Raw genomic sequence first — 14,197 nt, 5'->3', positions numbered from 1 at the left:
ACCATAATTTGACTAGATGGACATTTGTCAGCAAAGTAATGTCTCTGCTTTTTAATATGCTGTCTAGGTTGGTCATAGGTTTTCTTCCAAGGAGCAAGCATCTTTTAATGTCATGGCTGGAGTCACCATCTGAGTGATTCTGGAGCCCAAAAAAATAGTCTGTCACTGTTTGCATTGTTTCCCCATCTACTTACCATGAAGTGATGGGACCGGATGACATGATCTTAGTTTTCTGAATGTTGAGTTTTAAGCCAACTTTTTCACTCTCATCTTTCACTTTCATCAAGAGGCTCTTTAGTTCTTCTTTGCTTTCTGCCATGAAGGTGGTGTCACCTGCATTTCTGAGGTTATTGATATTTCTTCCTGCAGTCTTGATTCTTGCTTTTGCTTCATCCAGCCTGGCATTTCACCTGATGTACTCTACGTATAAGTTAAATATAAGCAAGGTGACAATATACAGCCTTGATGTACTCCTTTCCTGATTTGGAATCAGTCTGTTGTTCCACATTCAGTTCTAACTGTTGCTTCTTGACCTGCATACAGATTTCTCAGGAGGCAGGTCAGGTGGTCTGGTATTCCCTTCTCTTTCAGAATTTTCCACAGTTTGTTGTGATCCACACAGTCATACAGTCCACACAGTCAATACTTTGGTGTAATCAATAAAGCAGAAGTAAATGTTTTTCTGGAATTCTCTTGCTTTTTCGACAATCCAGCGGATGTTGGCAATTTGATCTCTGGTTCCTCTGCCTTTTCTAAATCCAGCCTGAACATCTGGAAGTTCACGGTTCATGTACTGTTGAAGCCTGGCTTGGAGAATTTTGAGCATTACTTTGCTAGCGTGTGAGATGAGTGCAATTGTTCGGTGAGCATTCTTTGGCATTGCCTTTCTTTGGGATTGGAATGAAAACTGACCTTTCCAGTCCTATGGCCACTGCTGAGTTTTCCAAATTTGCTGGCATATTGAGTGCAACACTTTCACAGCATCATCTTTTAGGGCTTGAAATAGCTCACCTGGAATTCCATCACCTCCACTAGCTTTGTTCATAGTGATGCTTCCTTCCTAAGGTCCACTTGACTTCACACTCCAGGATGTCTGGCTCTAGGTGTGATCACACACCATCATGGTTGTCTGGGTCATGAAGATCTTTTTTGTATAGTTCTTCTGTGTATTCTTGTCACCTCTTCTTAATATATTCTGCTTCTGTTCAGTCCATACTGTTTCTGCCCTTTATTGTGCCCATCTGTGCATGAAAAGTTCCCTTGGTATCTCTAATTTTCTTTTTTTTTTTCCATTTTATTTTATTTTTTAAACTTTACAATATTGTATTGGTTCTGCCAAACATCAAAATGAATCCACCACAGGTATACATGTGTTCCCCATCCTGAACCCTCCTCCCTCCTCCCTCCCCATACCATCCCTCTGGGTCGTCCCAGTGCACCAGCCCCAAGCATCCAGTATCATGCATCGAACCTGGACTGGCGACTCGTTCTATATATGATATTATACATATTTCAATGCCATTCTCCCAAATCATCCCACCCTCTCCCTCTCCCACGGAGTCCAAAAGACTGTTGTATACATCAGTGTCTCTTTTGCTGTCTCGTATACAGGGTTATTGTTACCATCTTTCTAATTTTCTTAAAGAGATCTCTAGTCTTTCCCATTCTATTATTTTCCTCTTTTTTTTTTTTTTTGCTTTGGTCACTGAGGAAGGCTTTCTTATCTCTCCTTGCTATTCTTTGGAACTCTGATTTCAGATGGTTATATCTTTCCTTTTCTCTGTTCCCTTTAGCATCTCTTCTTTTCTCAGCTATTTGTAAGGGCTCCTCAAACAACCCTTTTGCCTTTTTGCATTTCTTTTTCTTGGGGATGGTCTTGGTCACTGCCTCCTGTGCAATGTCATGAACCTCCGTCCATAGTTCTTCAGGCACTCTGTCTATCAAATTTAATCCCTTGAATCTATTTGTCACTTCCATTCTATAATCGTAAGGGATTTGCTTTAGGTCATACCTGAAAAGTCAATTGATTTTACCAGTGCAGATCTGACTCTTTCTTCGTTCTTAACTTCCATCCACGTTAAATATGAGTGAAGACAGAAAGAGCAGCATACCCATGGGTCTCATTTTAGATTCATGACCAGTACCATTAAGGAAGCTCTTGAACCTACCCAGCAGTCCTTCCTGGTCCTTAATACATTCCTAACTCCCCATATGACTTTTTGCATGTGATTTCTTCTCAAATTTCCTGTGCTGCCTCTCCTTTCCTCAGTTTCAGCTGATGACATAACCCCAATTTCCCTGAATGAATAGAAGCAATCAGAAGATAGTTTTCACACAGTTCCATCCAACAACTTACTAGCATCTACGCATTTTCTACTCTTAGTTTCCAGGACACTATTCTTTCTCATTTCTTTTCCTGCAGTCTTCTGACCTGCCACCTTCCCCTTCTCATCATATTCTGTATCTCAGTTGGTGGCAGTTCCTGTTCCTGTCTTCTACTTGCCCAAGCCATACAGTTCAGAATCATCAACTCTTTTTTTTTTTTTTTCCACATTCCACATCCAACTTAAGGGCAAATATTGTCTGTTTTCCCTTTAAATATATCTAGAATCTGATAACTTCTGACTGCCTTTTGAACTGTTAAAATCTTGGTTCAAGTTATCACTGTCTCTTGCCCAGATTATTTTTATTGTGTTTAGCTGATCTCCTTTCTTCTGTTCTTGCTCCTTTTCCATCTGTTCTTTACAGAGGAGAGAGTTAAAGAGATCCTTCTTTAAAGCCTTCTCAAAGTAAAGGTCAAGGTCCTTGTGACCTACAGGACCCCGTGAGATCTAGCTGTGCGCTGTCACTGTGACCTGAACTCCTGCTGCTTCTTGCTCACTTTGCTTCAGCCACACTGGATGTGGTATATGTGTGTGTTTTAGTGTATAAGTGTTCACTGAGTTCCCAGCATGTTCCAGGGATTTTGGATATAACAAGAACAAAACAAGCGATCATCTCTGCTGTCTTGGAGCTTACCTCATAGGGAAGAGACAGTTAACAAATAAATACAGAAAATGTCAGGTGCTGAGAAAGCAAGATAAACATTCAAATATTTGTTTAATATTGTATATAATGGTATATAAAACTTCTTAATCTGCTTCCTTGTGAGAGTTTACAGACTAACTGGAGAGCTAGAATACACACAGTGGGGCTTTCATCATGCATTTTCTTATTATTTAAATGAATGAATTCATTTATTTAATTCAAAAGTATTTAATTTTGGCATTCTTTTCCTTTGTGCTAATTTTATTGCTGTTAATCAGATCCTGTCATTGATGAATTCTTTATTCCACTTCAATCTGCTTTTGCCCAGGACTTTAGAAATTACCAGTATACATTGCCAGTAGTTCAAGGTTTGGTGGTTGATATGGAAGTTCGGAAAACCAGCATCAAAATTCCCAGCAACAGATACAATGAGGTAAGATTTACTGTGTTTTTTTTCATAATTGAACATTATCAATGATGATGAAAATTCATGATTGCATGTAAAATTTTAATTTAGTGACAGTGAAATCAGTTCATAATATTATATGAATTAGATCAGTGATAGAGAATTTCATAACAGAAAGGAAGATGTTAAATTTGTCTTACTTAGTTTTTGGTTGTGTCATTTCTTGTTTTTTGACCTTTTGGTGCTGATGATCAGTAGCAGATTTGCATTTTGTTTGAGGTATAAAATTAACTTTATAATATTAGTGATGGGATCTTTTGATTTTTCCCTCTTTTGGTAAGTATATATTATTAACTACCCATAATGTTTAAGCATAGCTCACCTGTGTAAGTCCAAAAATGATTTTTAAGTAAAATTTTGAAATGATTACATCTTTTGAATTAAGCTGTATTTTGTAACTAAAATGAAATTATGCATACTACACATATATTAACAGAATTATGTAAGCACTGTTCTTGCCTATTTGCCAAGTGAAGTACTACTTGAATTTTAAAATTTCTTAAAATCAATTCTGAAGTGTAGAATAGTAATCACTGTGATTTAAAAGAGGAATTTTAAAACTTGATATGTTAAAATTTGTTATTTTATTAGGCAGGGTAGTAACTCCCCAATTACTTCTTGTACTATTTTGAGTATAAAATAATTCCTTCCTTCCTTCTCTTACTTTCCCTTCTTCCTTTCTTTTTTCCTTTCCCATTCTGCCATTTATTCACTTGGTCATTTGTACATTCAGTAAACATTATTTTTGTACTTGATATATACTTAAAATCACAGAAATGTCTTACTGGACTTATAAGCTCAGGGCTCAGTGTTATTATGTGGGAAAGACATATTTGAAGAAAACTTTTACCCCCTGCTTTCTGTCTGATGGCTTTTTTCAGGACACTAGAAAATAGTAGTGCAAAAGAGTGCTTAATTTTTTCTGGGTACAATTAGCTGTTGGATAGTCCTACCTTGAAACTATACCAAACTACGTAGAGTCAAATTTTTAAAGAGAACTATTTGTATGTAATTTGTACCCTAAATAGTTTTTTAAACTATGCTTCGAAAACTTGTTTTATTTCTCATAGAAGTGTTATTATCTATTTCATAGATATCTATTAAATATATTCTGTGATATGAAATACAAAGATGAATTAGACATTATGAATGCTTCTGGGAGTTTATCATCCGGAAATGAGATGATAACACACGTTGCTATCCCTGATGTTTGCACGATGATGCTTTGTGTTTGGTAATTGGAACATTTATACAAGTATATCTGTAAAAGCCATGTTGTTGTTGTTTAGCTGCTCAGTCGTGTCCGACTCTTTGCAACTTCATGGACTGTAGCCTGCCGGGCTCCTCTGTCCATGGGATTTCCCAGGCAGGAATACTAAAGTGGGTTGCCATTTCCTTCTCCAGAGGATCTTCCCGACCCAGGGATTGAACCTGCATCTCCTGCATTGACAGGAGGATTCTTGACCACTGAGCAAACCAAGAAGCCCGTAAAAGCTATGAGGCCCCCATAATTATTTCAGTACTTGACTAAGGACATTCATGACAACTTCCATTCATATTATCTGTCTTTATTTGAATCCCACCTCCTAACTTTATGGTTGTGAAGTTTCAAAAATTTTTGTTCAAAAGCAGTAACTGTATTGCTTGTAATTTATTATATTTAATTTTCAGTAAAGTTTACCAATTGTATATCACTTATTTTCCTTGATTTAGCAGACTCATTTCTCTTCTAATTCAATTTTTGTTTTAACTCAGTGTAATTTTATTTCTTATGATCTTGGACAGTTGTGTCTATTAGTTGGAAAAGTAATTTCATACACAATATTTCATTGTATGTTGTTGTTTAGCCGTAAGTTGTATCCGACTCTTTTGTGACCCCATGGACTATGGCCCACCAGGCTCCTGTGTTCAGCTTTTTCACTCTCCTCTTTCACCCTCAAGAAGACTCTTTAGTTCCTTTTTCACTTTCTGCCATTAAAGTAGTATCATCTGCATATGTAAGGTTGTTGATATTTCTCCCAGCAGTCTTGATTCCAGCTGTGAGTCATCTATCCGGCATTTCCCATGGTGTACTCTGCATAGAAGTTAAATAAGCAGGGTGACAATATACAACCTTTCTCAATTTTGAAGCAGTCTGTTGTTCCATGTCCAGTTCTAACTGTTGCTTCTTGACCTGCATACAGGTTTCTTGGGAGGCAGGTAAGGTAGTCTGGTATTCCCATCTCTTTAAGAATTTTCCACATGTTGTCATCCACACAGTCAAAGGCTTTCTTCTAGTCAGTGAAGCAGAAGTAGATGTTTTTTTGGCATTCCCTTGCTTTTTCTATAATATAATGGATGTTGGCAATTTGATTTCTGGTTCCTCTGCCTTTTCTAAATCTAGCTTGTATATCTGAAATTTCTTGGTTCACGTACTGCTGAAGCCTAGCTTGAAGGATTTGGAGCATTATCTTGCTAGCATGTGAAGTGAGTACAATCGTATGGTAGTTTGAACATCCTTTGGCATTGCCCTTCTTTGGGATTGGAGTGAAAACTGACCTTTTCCAGTCTTGTGGCCACTGGTGAGTTTTCCAACTTTACTGACATACTGAGTATAGCACTTTCACAGCATCATCTTTTATGATTTGAAATAGCTCAGCTGAAATTCCATCACCTCCACTAGCATTGTTCGTAATAATGTTTCCTAAGGCCCACTTGACTTCACACTCCAGGATGTATGGCTCTAGGTGAGTGACCACACCAATATGATTATCTCATCATGAAGACCTTTTTTTATATAGTTCTTCTGTGTATTCTTCGGAGAAGACAATGGCACCCCACTCCAGTACTCTTGCCTAGAAAATCCCATGGACAAGGAGCCTGGAAGGCTGCAGTCCATGGGGTGGCTGAGGGTCGGACACGACTGAGCGACTTCACTTTCACTTTTCACTTTCATGCATTGGAGAAGGAAATGGCAACCCACTCCAGTGTTCTTGCCTGGAGAATCCCAGGGACGGGGGAGCCTGGTGGGCTGCCGTCTATGGGGTCTCACAGAGTCGGACACAACTAAAGTGACTTAGCAGCAGCAGTGTATTCTTGCCACCTCTTCTTAATCTCTTCTGCTCTCTTAGGTCCTTAATGTTTCTGTCCTTTATGGTGCCCATCCTAGGATGAAATATTCCCTTGATATCTCCAGTTTTCTTGGGGAGATCTCTAGACTTTCCCATTCTATTGTTTTTCTCTGTTTTTTTGCATTGTTTACTTAAGCCCCCCTTTTTTTTAATCCTAGCTATTCTCTGACATTCTGTATTCAGTTGGATATATTTTTCCCTTTCTACCTTGCCTTTTGCTTCTAATATGATAATTTGTAAAAGAGACTTTATAGGTTTTAAAACAAAAACATGTCTTAACCAAAGTAAAGTTCTAGAAAACTGAGTTTTGGCAGCTTATATGTAAATTATGGAGAGAGGGGGACTTCTAAGCGTCAACTGACAAAAACAAACACAACATAAAAGTTGAGAATTATGTTTTATTAAGTGGCCTTATTGAGAATGCAGCCCAGGAGACAGCCTCTCAAATACCTCTGAGGGATTGTTCCAAAGAGGTAAGGGAGGAGGAGCCAGAACATGTAGGAATTTTTGCTGGAAAAAATACATGTAGTTGAACATCAAAAGATTACTGTAAAGTACGAAAAAGTGTAAAATATCCAGACATCTCAGGTTAATGATTTTAGTTCTTTCTAAGTATGGGAAGATGCAAGAGTCAGAGTTCACTGAAATTATTCCTTAGATATGCATCTGAGCCATCTAGGGCCAGTGTCCTGTCTTTCTCCATCCTGATATCCCCTTATCATGGACTGTTGATGGTGGCTATAGTGGTGATGAATTGATGGCAGGCAACATTCATTGTTTACCAGAATGACAGGCAGCATGCTTTGTTTACTGAAATGTCAGACATTTTTTTCCATATAAGGAAAGACTTTAAGCTTAGAAAGTTAGAAGGTAGGATTTCTGAAGTGGTAATTTTAATAAATGAAGTAGTCACTGAATATAAATTTTCTAATCTCCTTCATCAAGGCTATTCAAGAACTCTGTTGGTTTAGGTAAAGTTACTCATGTTCTTATGAGACATTATTTTGATCATTGTGTTAAGTAATATCTATTGAGGATATATTATGTATCAGGTATTATTCTAAACATATATGTATCTTCACGCTATCTCTATGAAATGAGTAGGGTAAGTCCCTGGTTACAGGTAAGGGAATTAAGGCACAGAGCTAGCAAGTGTTGGAAAGTGAAGGTGAAGTCGCTCAGTCATGTCCGACTCTTTGCAACCCCATGGACTGTAGCCTACCAGGCTCCTCTGTCCATGGGATTTTCCAGGCAAGAGTACTGAAGTGGGTTGCCATTTCCTTCTCCAGGGATCTTCCTGACCCAGGGATCGAACTCAGGTCTCCCACATTGTAGGCAGACACTTTACCCTCTGAGCCACCAGGGAAGCAGCAAGTGTTGGAGCTAGAATCAAACCCATGCACTCTAATTTCAGTATCCCTGTTCTTAAACACTATCCTAAACTGATTTTCATAAACATCAGTTTAATTATTATGTCTGATTGTAGGGCTGGTTTTAGGATCTTTACAGAGGTAAAGCCCTAATCCAGTATGACCTGTGTGTTTAGTCACTCAGTCATGTCTGACTCTTTGCGACCCCATGAACTGTAGCCTGCTAGGCTCCTCTGTCCATGGGGATTCTCCAGGCAAGAATACTGGAGTGGGTTGCCATGTCCTCCTCTAGGGGATCTTCCCAACCCAAGGATCGAACCCAGGTCTCCCGCACTGCAGGTGGATTCTTTACCGTCTAAGAAGGGGAAATTTGGACCTAGACACGTATAAAGAGAAGACAACAGGAAGAGGCATAAGGAGAAGATGACTATCTACAAGTCAGGAGAGAGTTCTGAAACAAATTCTTCCTTTTGCAACCCTCAAATGGAACCAATGCTATTGACATCTTGATTTGGGATTTCTAGCCTCCAGTATTGTGAGACAATAAATTTCTATTGTTTAAGCCACCACCTAAAGCCATCACCACTTGTTTAAGCTGCTGTTTTTTTATTGCAGCACTTGCACACACTAACATACCAGTCTACCTTAAATAGCTAAACATCATGACAAAATATGTGAGGGGAAAAAAGCAAAAACCTAAGAACAATGGGATAGAAAAGATGAGCCCTATGGTTACCCCACCTTACTGTCTGGAGTTAGTTTCCAGGCCATAGTGCAGTTAGAGGGAACTTAACCCGATCCTAGAGGTCTAGAGGCTCCCTGAGTTGAAGAGAATGTAGGGAGGTCATGATGGCTAGAATTTACAAGACAGATTATGGAAATAAAAGAACTCTGGACATCTGTAAGAGGTTCCTATTGGGTCTTCAGCTGACTACTAATCAATGCATGTATATGAGAAAAACACTGAAGAGGAACAGCTAGAACACTTCTCAAAGGTCCAGGAATAATTTATATTCTTACTGTCTAGAGTAAGAAAGGGACAGATTATTTCTAGTGATCAAAGTTGTCCATAAATTTAGTCTGCTCTGATCCTACCTAACAAGCTTAAAATAAAACTTCAACAAGAGGAGGGCCTGTACATTTTAAGGCGAGACATGGAAAATATAAAAAACCCAAATCAAACTTTAAGAAACAAAAATGACAATGAGATGAAAAATACACTGGATGAGATTAATGGCAGATCAGACACTGCTGGAAAAAATTAATAAACTTAAAAACAGAACCATCCAAGATGAAACACAAAGATAAAAGGCTGGAAATTGAAATGAATGGAGTATCATTGAGATGTGAGAAATGTTGGATGGCTTAACTCTGTAACTGAAGTCCCCAAAAGAGTGGAGAAGTGGGTTGACAGAAAAGATATTTGAAGAATCAGTGATGAAAAATTTTGTAAATCACCAACTCGATGGACATGAGTTTGGGTAGACTCCAGGAGTTGGTAATGGACAGGGAGGCCTGGCGTGCTGTGATTCATGGGGTCGCAGAGTCAGACATGACTGAGCGACTGAACTGAACTGAGAATCATATAGATTCAAGAAGTTCAATGAACTCCAGCTGCAGGATGAAAAGTATTACATTAAGGAACGTTATAATCATCATCATCAAATTGCTTAACACCAGAGGTAAAGAGAAGAATCTTAAAGGCAACTAGAGAAAAAAATATCCACTTTATATACTGAGCAATGGGTATAAGAATGACTGTAGACTTCTCATTCAAACAGTTCAGTTCCCAAGACAGTGCACAAAATCCTTAAGGTACTAAAAAAAAGATAACCTATCAACCTATAGATTAAAACACCTAAAATAAAATACCCAGGAATAAATTTAACCAAGGATTTAAAGATCAGTACTCTTAAAATCATAAAACATTGATGATGAAAATTGAAGACTGACACCAAGGAATAGAAAGATATTCCAGATTTATGAATTAGCAGAATTAATACTGTTAAAATCCATACTACCAAAAGCAATCTACAGATCTAATGCAATTCTTATCAAAATACTCATGACATTTTTCACAGAACTAGAAGAAATAATCCTAAATGTTATATGGAATCACAAAAGACCTTGAGATGTCATCCAATCTTGAGGGGAAAAAAAGGACAAAGCTAGAGGTATAATACTTTTTGACTTCAGACTATAGTACAAAGCTGCAGTCATCAAAATAGAATGGTACTGGCACAGAAAGAGATAAAGATCAATGGAATCAAATAGATAGCTCAGAAATAAACCCACATACTTATGTTCAATTAACCTACAATGAAGGAGGCATGATATTCACCAGAGGAAAGAGAGTTTCTTCAATAAATAGTGCTCGGAAAACTGGACAGCTCCTTGTAAAAGAATGAAATTAGAACATTGTCTCACACCATATATAAAAATAAACTCAAAATGGATTAAAGACCTAAATGTAAGACCTGAGACCATAAAACTCCTGAACGAAAACATAGGCTGAACACTAATTTACAGAAAGTGTAGCAATATTTTCTTAGATCTATCTCCTAAGGCAAAAGAAGTAAAACCAAAAATAAATAAATAGGACCTAGTTAAATGTAAGAGGTTTTTTAATAGAGAAAAAAATGAAAAAACAACCCCCTGAATAGGAAAAAATATTTGCTAATGATATGACTGATAAGGGGTTAGTATCCAAAATAGATACATGGCTCACAGAACTCAATATTAGAAACACAACTTGGGGGACTTCCCTGGTGGTCCAGTGTCTTAAGACTCCATGCTCCCAATGCAGGGGATCTGGGTTCGATCCCTGGTCAGAGAATTAGGTCCCACATGCCACAACTGAAGGATCCCACATGCTACAACTAAGACCTAGTACAGCCAAATGAATAAAGTAATTAAAGAACAATAACAAACAACTTGATTGAAAAATGGTCAGAAGAGAATGCTCTGGAAGTCCAGTGGTTAGGACTCAGCACTCTCACTGCCTAGGCCTGGGTTTGATCCCTGGCCAGGGAACTAAGATCCTGCAAACTGCATGATGTAGCAAAAAAAAAAAAAAAAGGAAGAAGATATGAATAGATGTTCCAGAGAAAGTATACAAATGGCCAACAGGCACATGAAAAGTTTCTCAGCATTTCTAATCATCACAGAAATGCAAATCAAAACCTCAGTGAAGAACCACCTCACACTTGTCAGAATGACTATTATCAAAATGTCTATAAATAACAAATGTGGCAAAGCTGTGGAGAAAGGAGGATCCTAATACAGAGGGGATTCCTGTTAGGGGGCATGTAAATTGGCACAGCTACTATGGAAAATACTATGGAGGTTCCTCAAAAAACTAAATATAGAACTATCATATGATTCAGCAGTTCCGCTCTTAGGTATATATTTGAAAAAAAAAACAGTAATTTGAAAATGTACATGGACCCAAATGTTGATAGAAGCATAATTACAATAGCCAAAATACAGAAGCAGCCTAAGTGTCCATCAACAGATGAATGGTATATGTGTATGTATGTATACACACACACGCTTGCACGTGCAATGGAGTGTTACTCAACCATAAAAAAGAATGAGATTCTGCCATTTACAACAAAATGAATGGACCTAGAGGATTTGAAGCTTACTAAAATAAGTCAGACAAAGACAAATACTGTAATGTTAGCACTTACTTGTGGAATCTAAAAGAATAAAACAAGTGAACATAATGAAATAGACTCACAGATGTAGAAAATAAATCAGGGGTTACCAGTGGGGAGAGGGGAATGAAGAGCAGCAAGATATGCATAGGGGAATAAGGAGGTACAAACTACTGTCTATAAAATAAATAAGCTAGAAGGGTATATTATACAGCCCAGGGAAGTATAGTTGTTATTTTATAAACTTTAAATGCAGTATAATCTATAAAAATATTGAATCACTGTGTTGTACATCTGAAATTAGTATTGTAAATCACCCATATTTCACTTAAAAATAGTGAAAACACAAGGTCCCATTATGAGATATGAGAGAAGGGGCTATCATTACAGGCTCTATAAATAGTAAAAAAAAACAATAGAGCATAGTATGAATGCATTTATACTAATACATGTCCAACTTGGACAAAATGGACAAATTCTTTAAATGTTGACTTTCATACCTCTGTCAAGAAAAAATAGGTAACTTGAATAGCCCTGCATACATTTAAAGAATTGAATTTATTATTGTAAACCTTTTCGCAAAGAAAAGCCCAGGTCTAGATATGTTCACTTGTGATTGTTACAAAAGGAAGGACAAAATAACACCAGTTCTATACAAACTCTTAGAAAATAGATGAGGAGGCTTTAATTCCACTAGTATCAAAATCAGAAAAAAATTTTAAGAAATGAAAACCTATATCCTTCATAGTTGGTTGCATAAATACATAAGCTTTTAGTATATCCAATTTAATAATACAGAAAAAATAAGATACTTCATAACTAAATGGGATTTATTCTAAGAATGCTAAATTGGTTTAACATTAAAAAATCAATCTGTAACTCAGCATATTAATAGGATAGAAAGGAAAAGCATATTAAAAGAAAAAAACTACAGAAATCTCATCTCTCTCTATATATACATATATACGTGTGTGTGTGTGTATATATATATATCAGCAGTTTAAAATAGAAGTTTTACAATCAAATAAAGAGAATTTATGAAAGACCTAAAATTAATATATCCAATGGTGACTGATTGATTGGTTCTTTAAAATGAGGAACAAGGAGATGATGTCTATTCTTGTTTTTATTAAACATTTCAGTGGATCTTCTAGCCAATATAATAAGAGGGGAAAAAAACAAAATTAGAGGAATACAGTTGGGAAAAAAATGTCTTTATTCATGGATAACATGATTATCTATGTAGGAAATCCTGGAGTAGTGTGTGCATGCTCAGTCATGTTCAACTCGTTGCAGACCCATGGACTGTAGCCCCCCAGGCTCCTCTGTTCATGGGATTTCCCAGGCAAGGATACCAGAGTGGATTGCCATTTCCTACTACAAGGGATCTTCCTGACCAAGGATCGAACCCCAGTCTCCTGTGTCTTCTGCATTGGCAGGTGGATTCTTTACCACTTCTTCACCTAAGGAGTTTACAAAATAGTACTAGATCTAATCAATCAGTTTATCAGAGTTATAAGATTATTGTGTAAAAATCAATTGTATTTCTGTATACTAACAATCAGAAGTTGGAATTTAAAAACAATACAATAGCATCATAAATATGACGTATTTAGGGGTGAATTTAACAGATTATCAGCAGTCCCTCTATGCTGAAAATTACAAAACATTGTTAAGAGAAACTGAAGTATACTATGAGGTATACTACATTTTTGAATCAGAAGACGCAATATTGTTAAGATGTCATTTGTTCCCAGATTGATTCATAGCTTCAGTACAATCCCAGTCAACATACCAGCAAGCTATTTTAAAATACAAATCGAGACACTGATTCTAAAATGTATATGGAGATTCAAGAGACCCAGAATAGCTGAGACAACTTTGAAAAAGAACGTAAGTCAAAGACTTACACTACCTGATGGTTAAGGCTTATTTTAAAGATACGTTAATCAGGACAGTATTATTTTAGTGTAATATGTATGTCTAGATGGGTAGAACAGAGTTGAGTGATTTCAAGTGCTGTTTATAAGGGTATATACACATACCAAAATTTGTCAGATTACATACCTTAAATGTGTACATGTTGTCATTTATTTTAAATACAGCTAAAAAATATCACAAAATCTTTCAGGAAATGTAGTGGACATTCAAACTTTCATCACATCACTGGGGGAATAGAACCAAAGAGGTAGCCTCATGTCAGAGTTTCAAGCAAAAAGGAACAAAATTGTGTTGATTCTTTACTAAAAACCAGAGAGAAATAATGTTGGTTGTATAATACAAGAATCTATAAAACTGTATATCTATGCAGTCCCCAACTTGTATAATTTAGGCTGAATGGCCTCTTGAGATTCTTTTTCCCTGAACAGTTCTAAAATAGGAATTTCTGTTTATTTTAGTTCAAAGCTATATATATCCTTCAGAGAATTGTGAAGTTACAAAAGCATAATTTTAAAGGTTCATTGTAGCACAAGCACGAACAGATGGTCCTAAAATCTGCTGGAGGAATGTTTTATTTTTTGGCCTTCAAGGAATACATTTCTTTTCTCTTAGGGAGGAGGAACT

At 36.9% G+C, this 14,197-nt stretch overlaps 1 protein-coding gene across 4 annotated transcripts in view; it reads left to right on the top strand.

Annotated features, from left to right (window-relative positions):
- The window catches only part of ZFYVE9 (zinc finger FYVE-type containing 9), a 110,386-nt gene that overhangs the window by 79,439 nt on the left and 16,750 nt on the right, over positions 1–14,197 (top strand). For all 4 annotated transcript variants that reach the window (XM_025288763.3, XM_025288762.3, XM_025288761.3 and 1 more), the window contains one exon: positions 3,356–3,460. In XM_025288763.3, the coding sequence (XP_025144548.3) occupies positions 3,356–3,460 (105 nt within the window). The remainder of the gene's footprint in view (positions 1–3,355; positions 3,461–14,197) is intronic.

This window comes from Bubalus bubalis, chromosome 6 (genome assembly GCF_019923935.1).
Source record: "Bubalus bubalis isolate 160015118507 breed Murrah chromosome 6, NDDB_SH_1, whole genome shotgun sequence".
In the NCBI taxonomy this organism is placed as follows: domain Eukaryota; kingdom Metazoa; phylum Chordata; class Mammalia; order Artiodactyla; family Bovidae; genus Bubalus; species Bubalus bubalis.
Note: the sequence above shows the minus strand (reverse complement) of the source record. Positions and strands in the feature narration are given on the sequence as shown.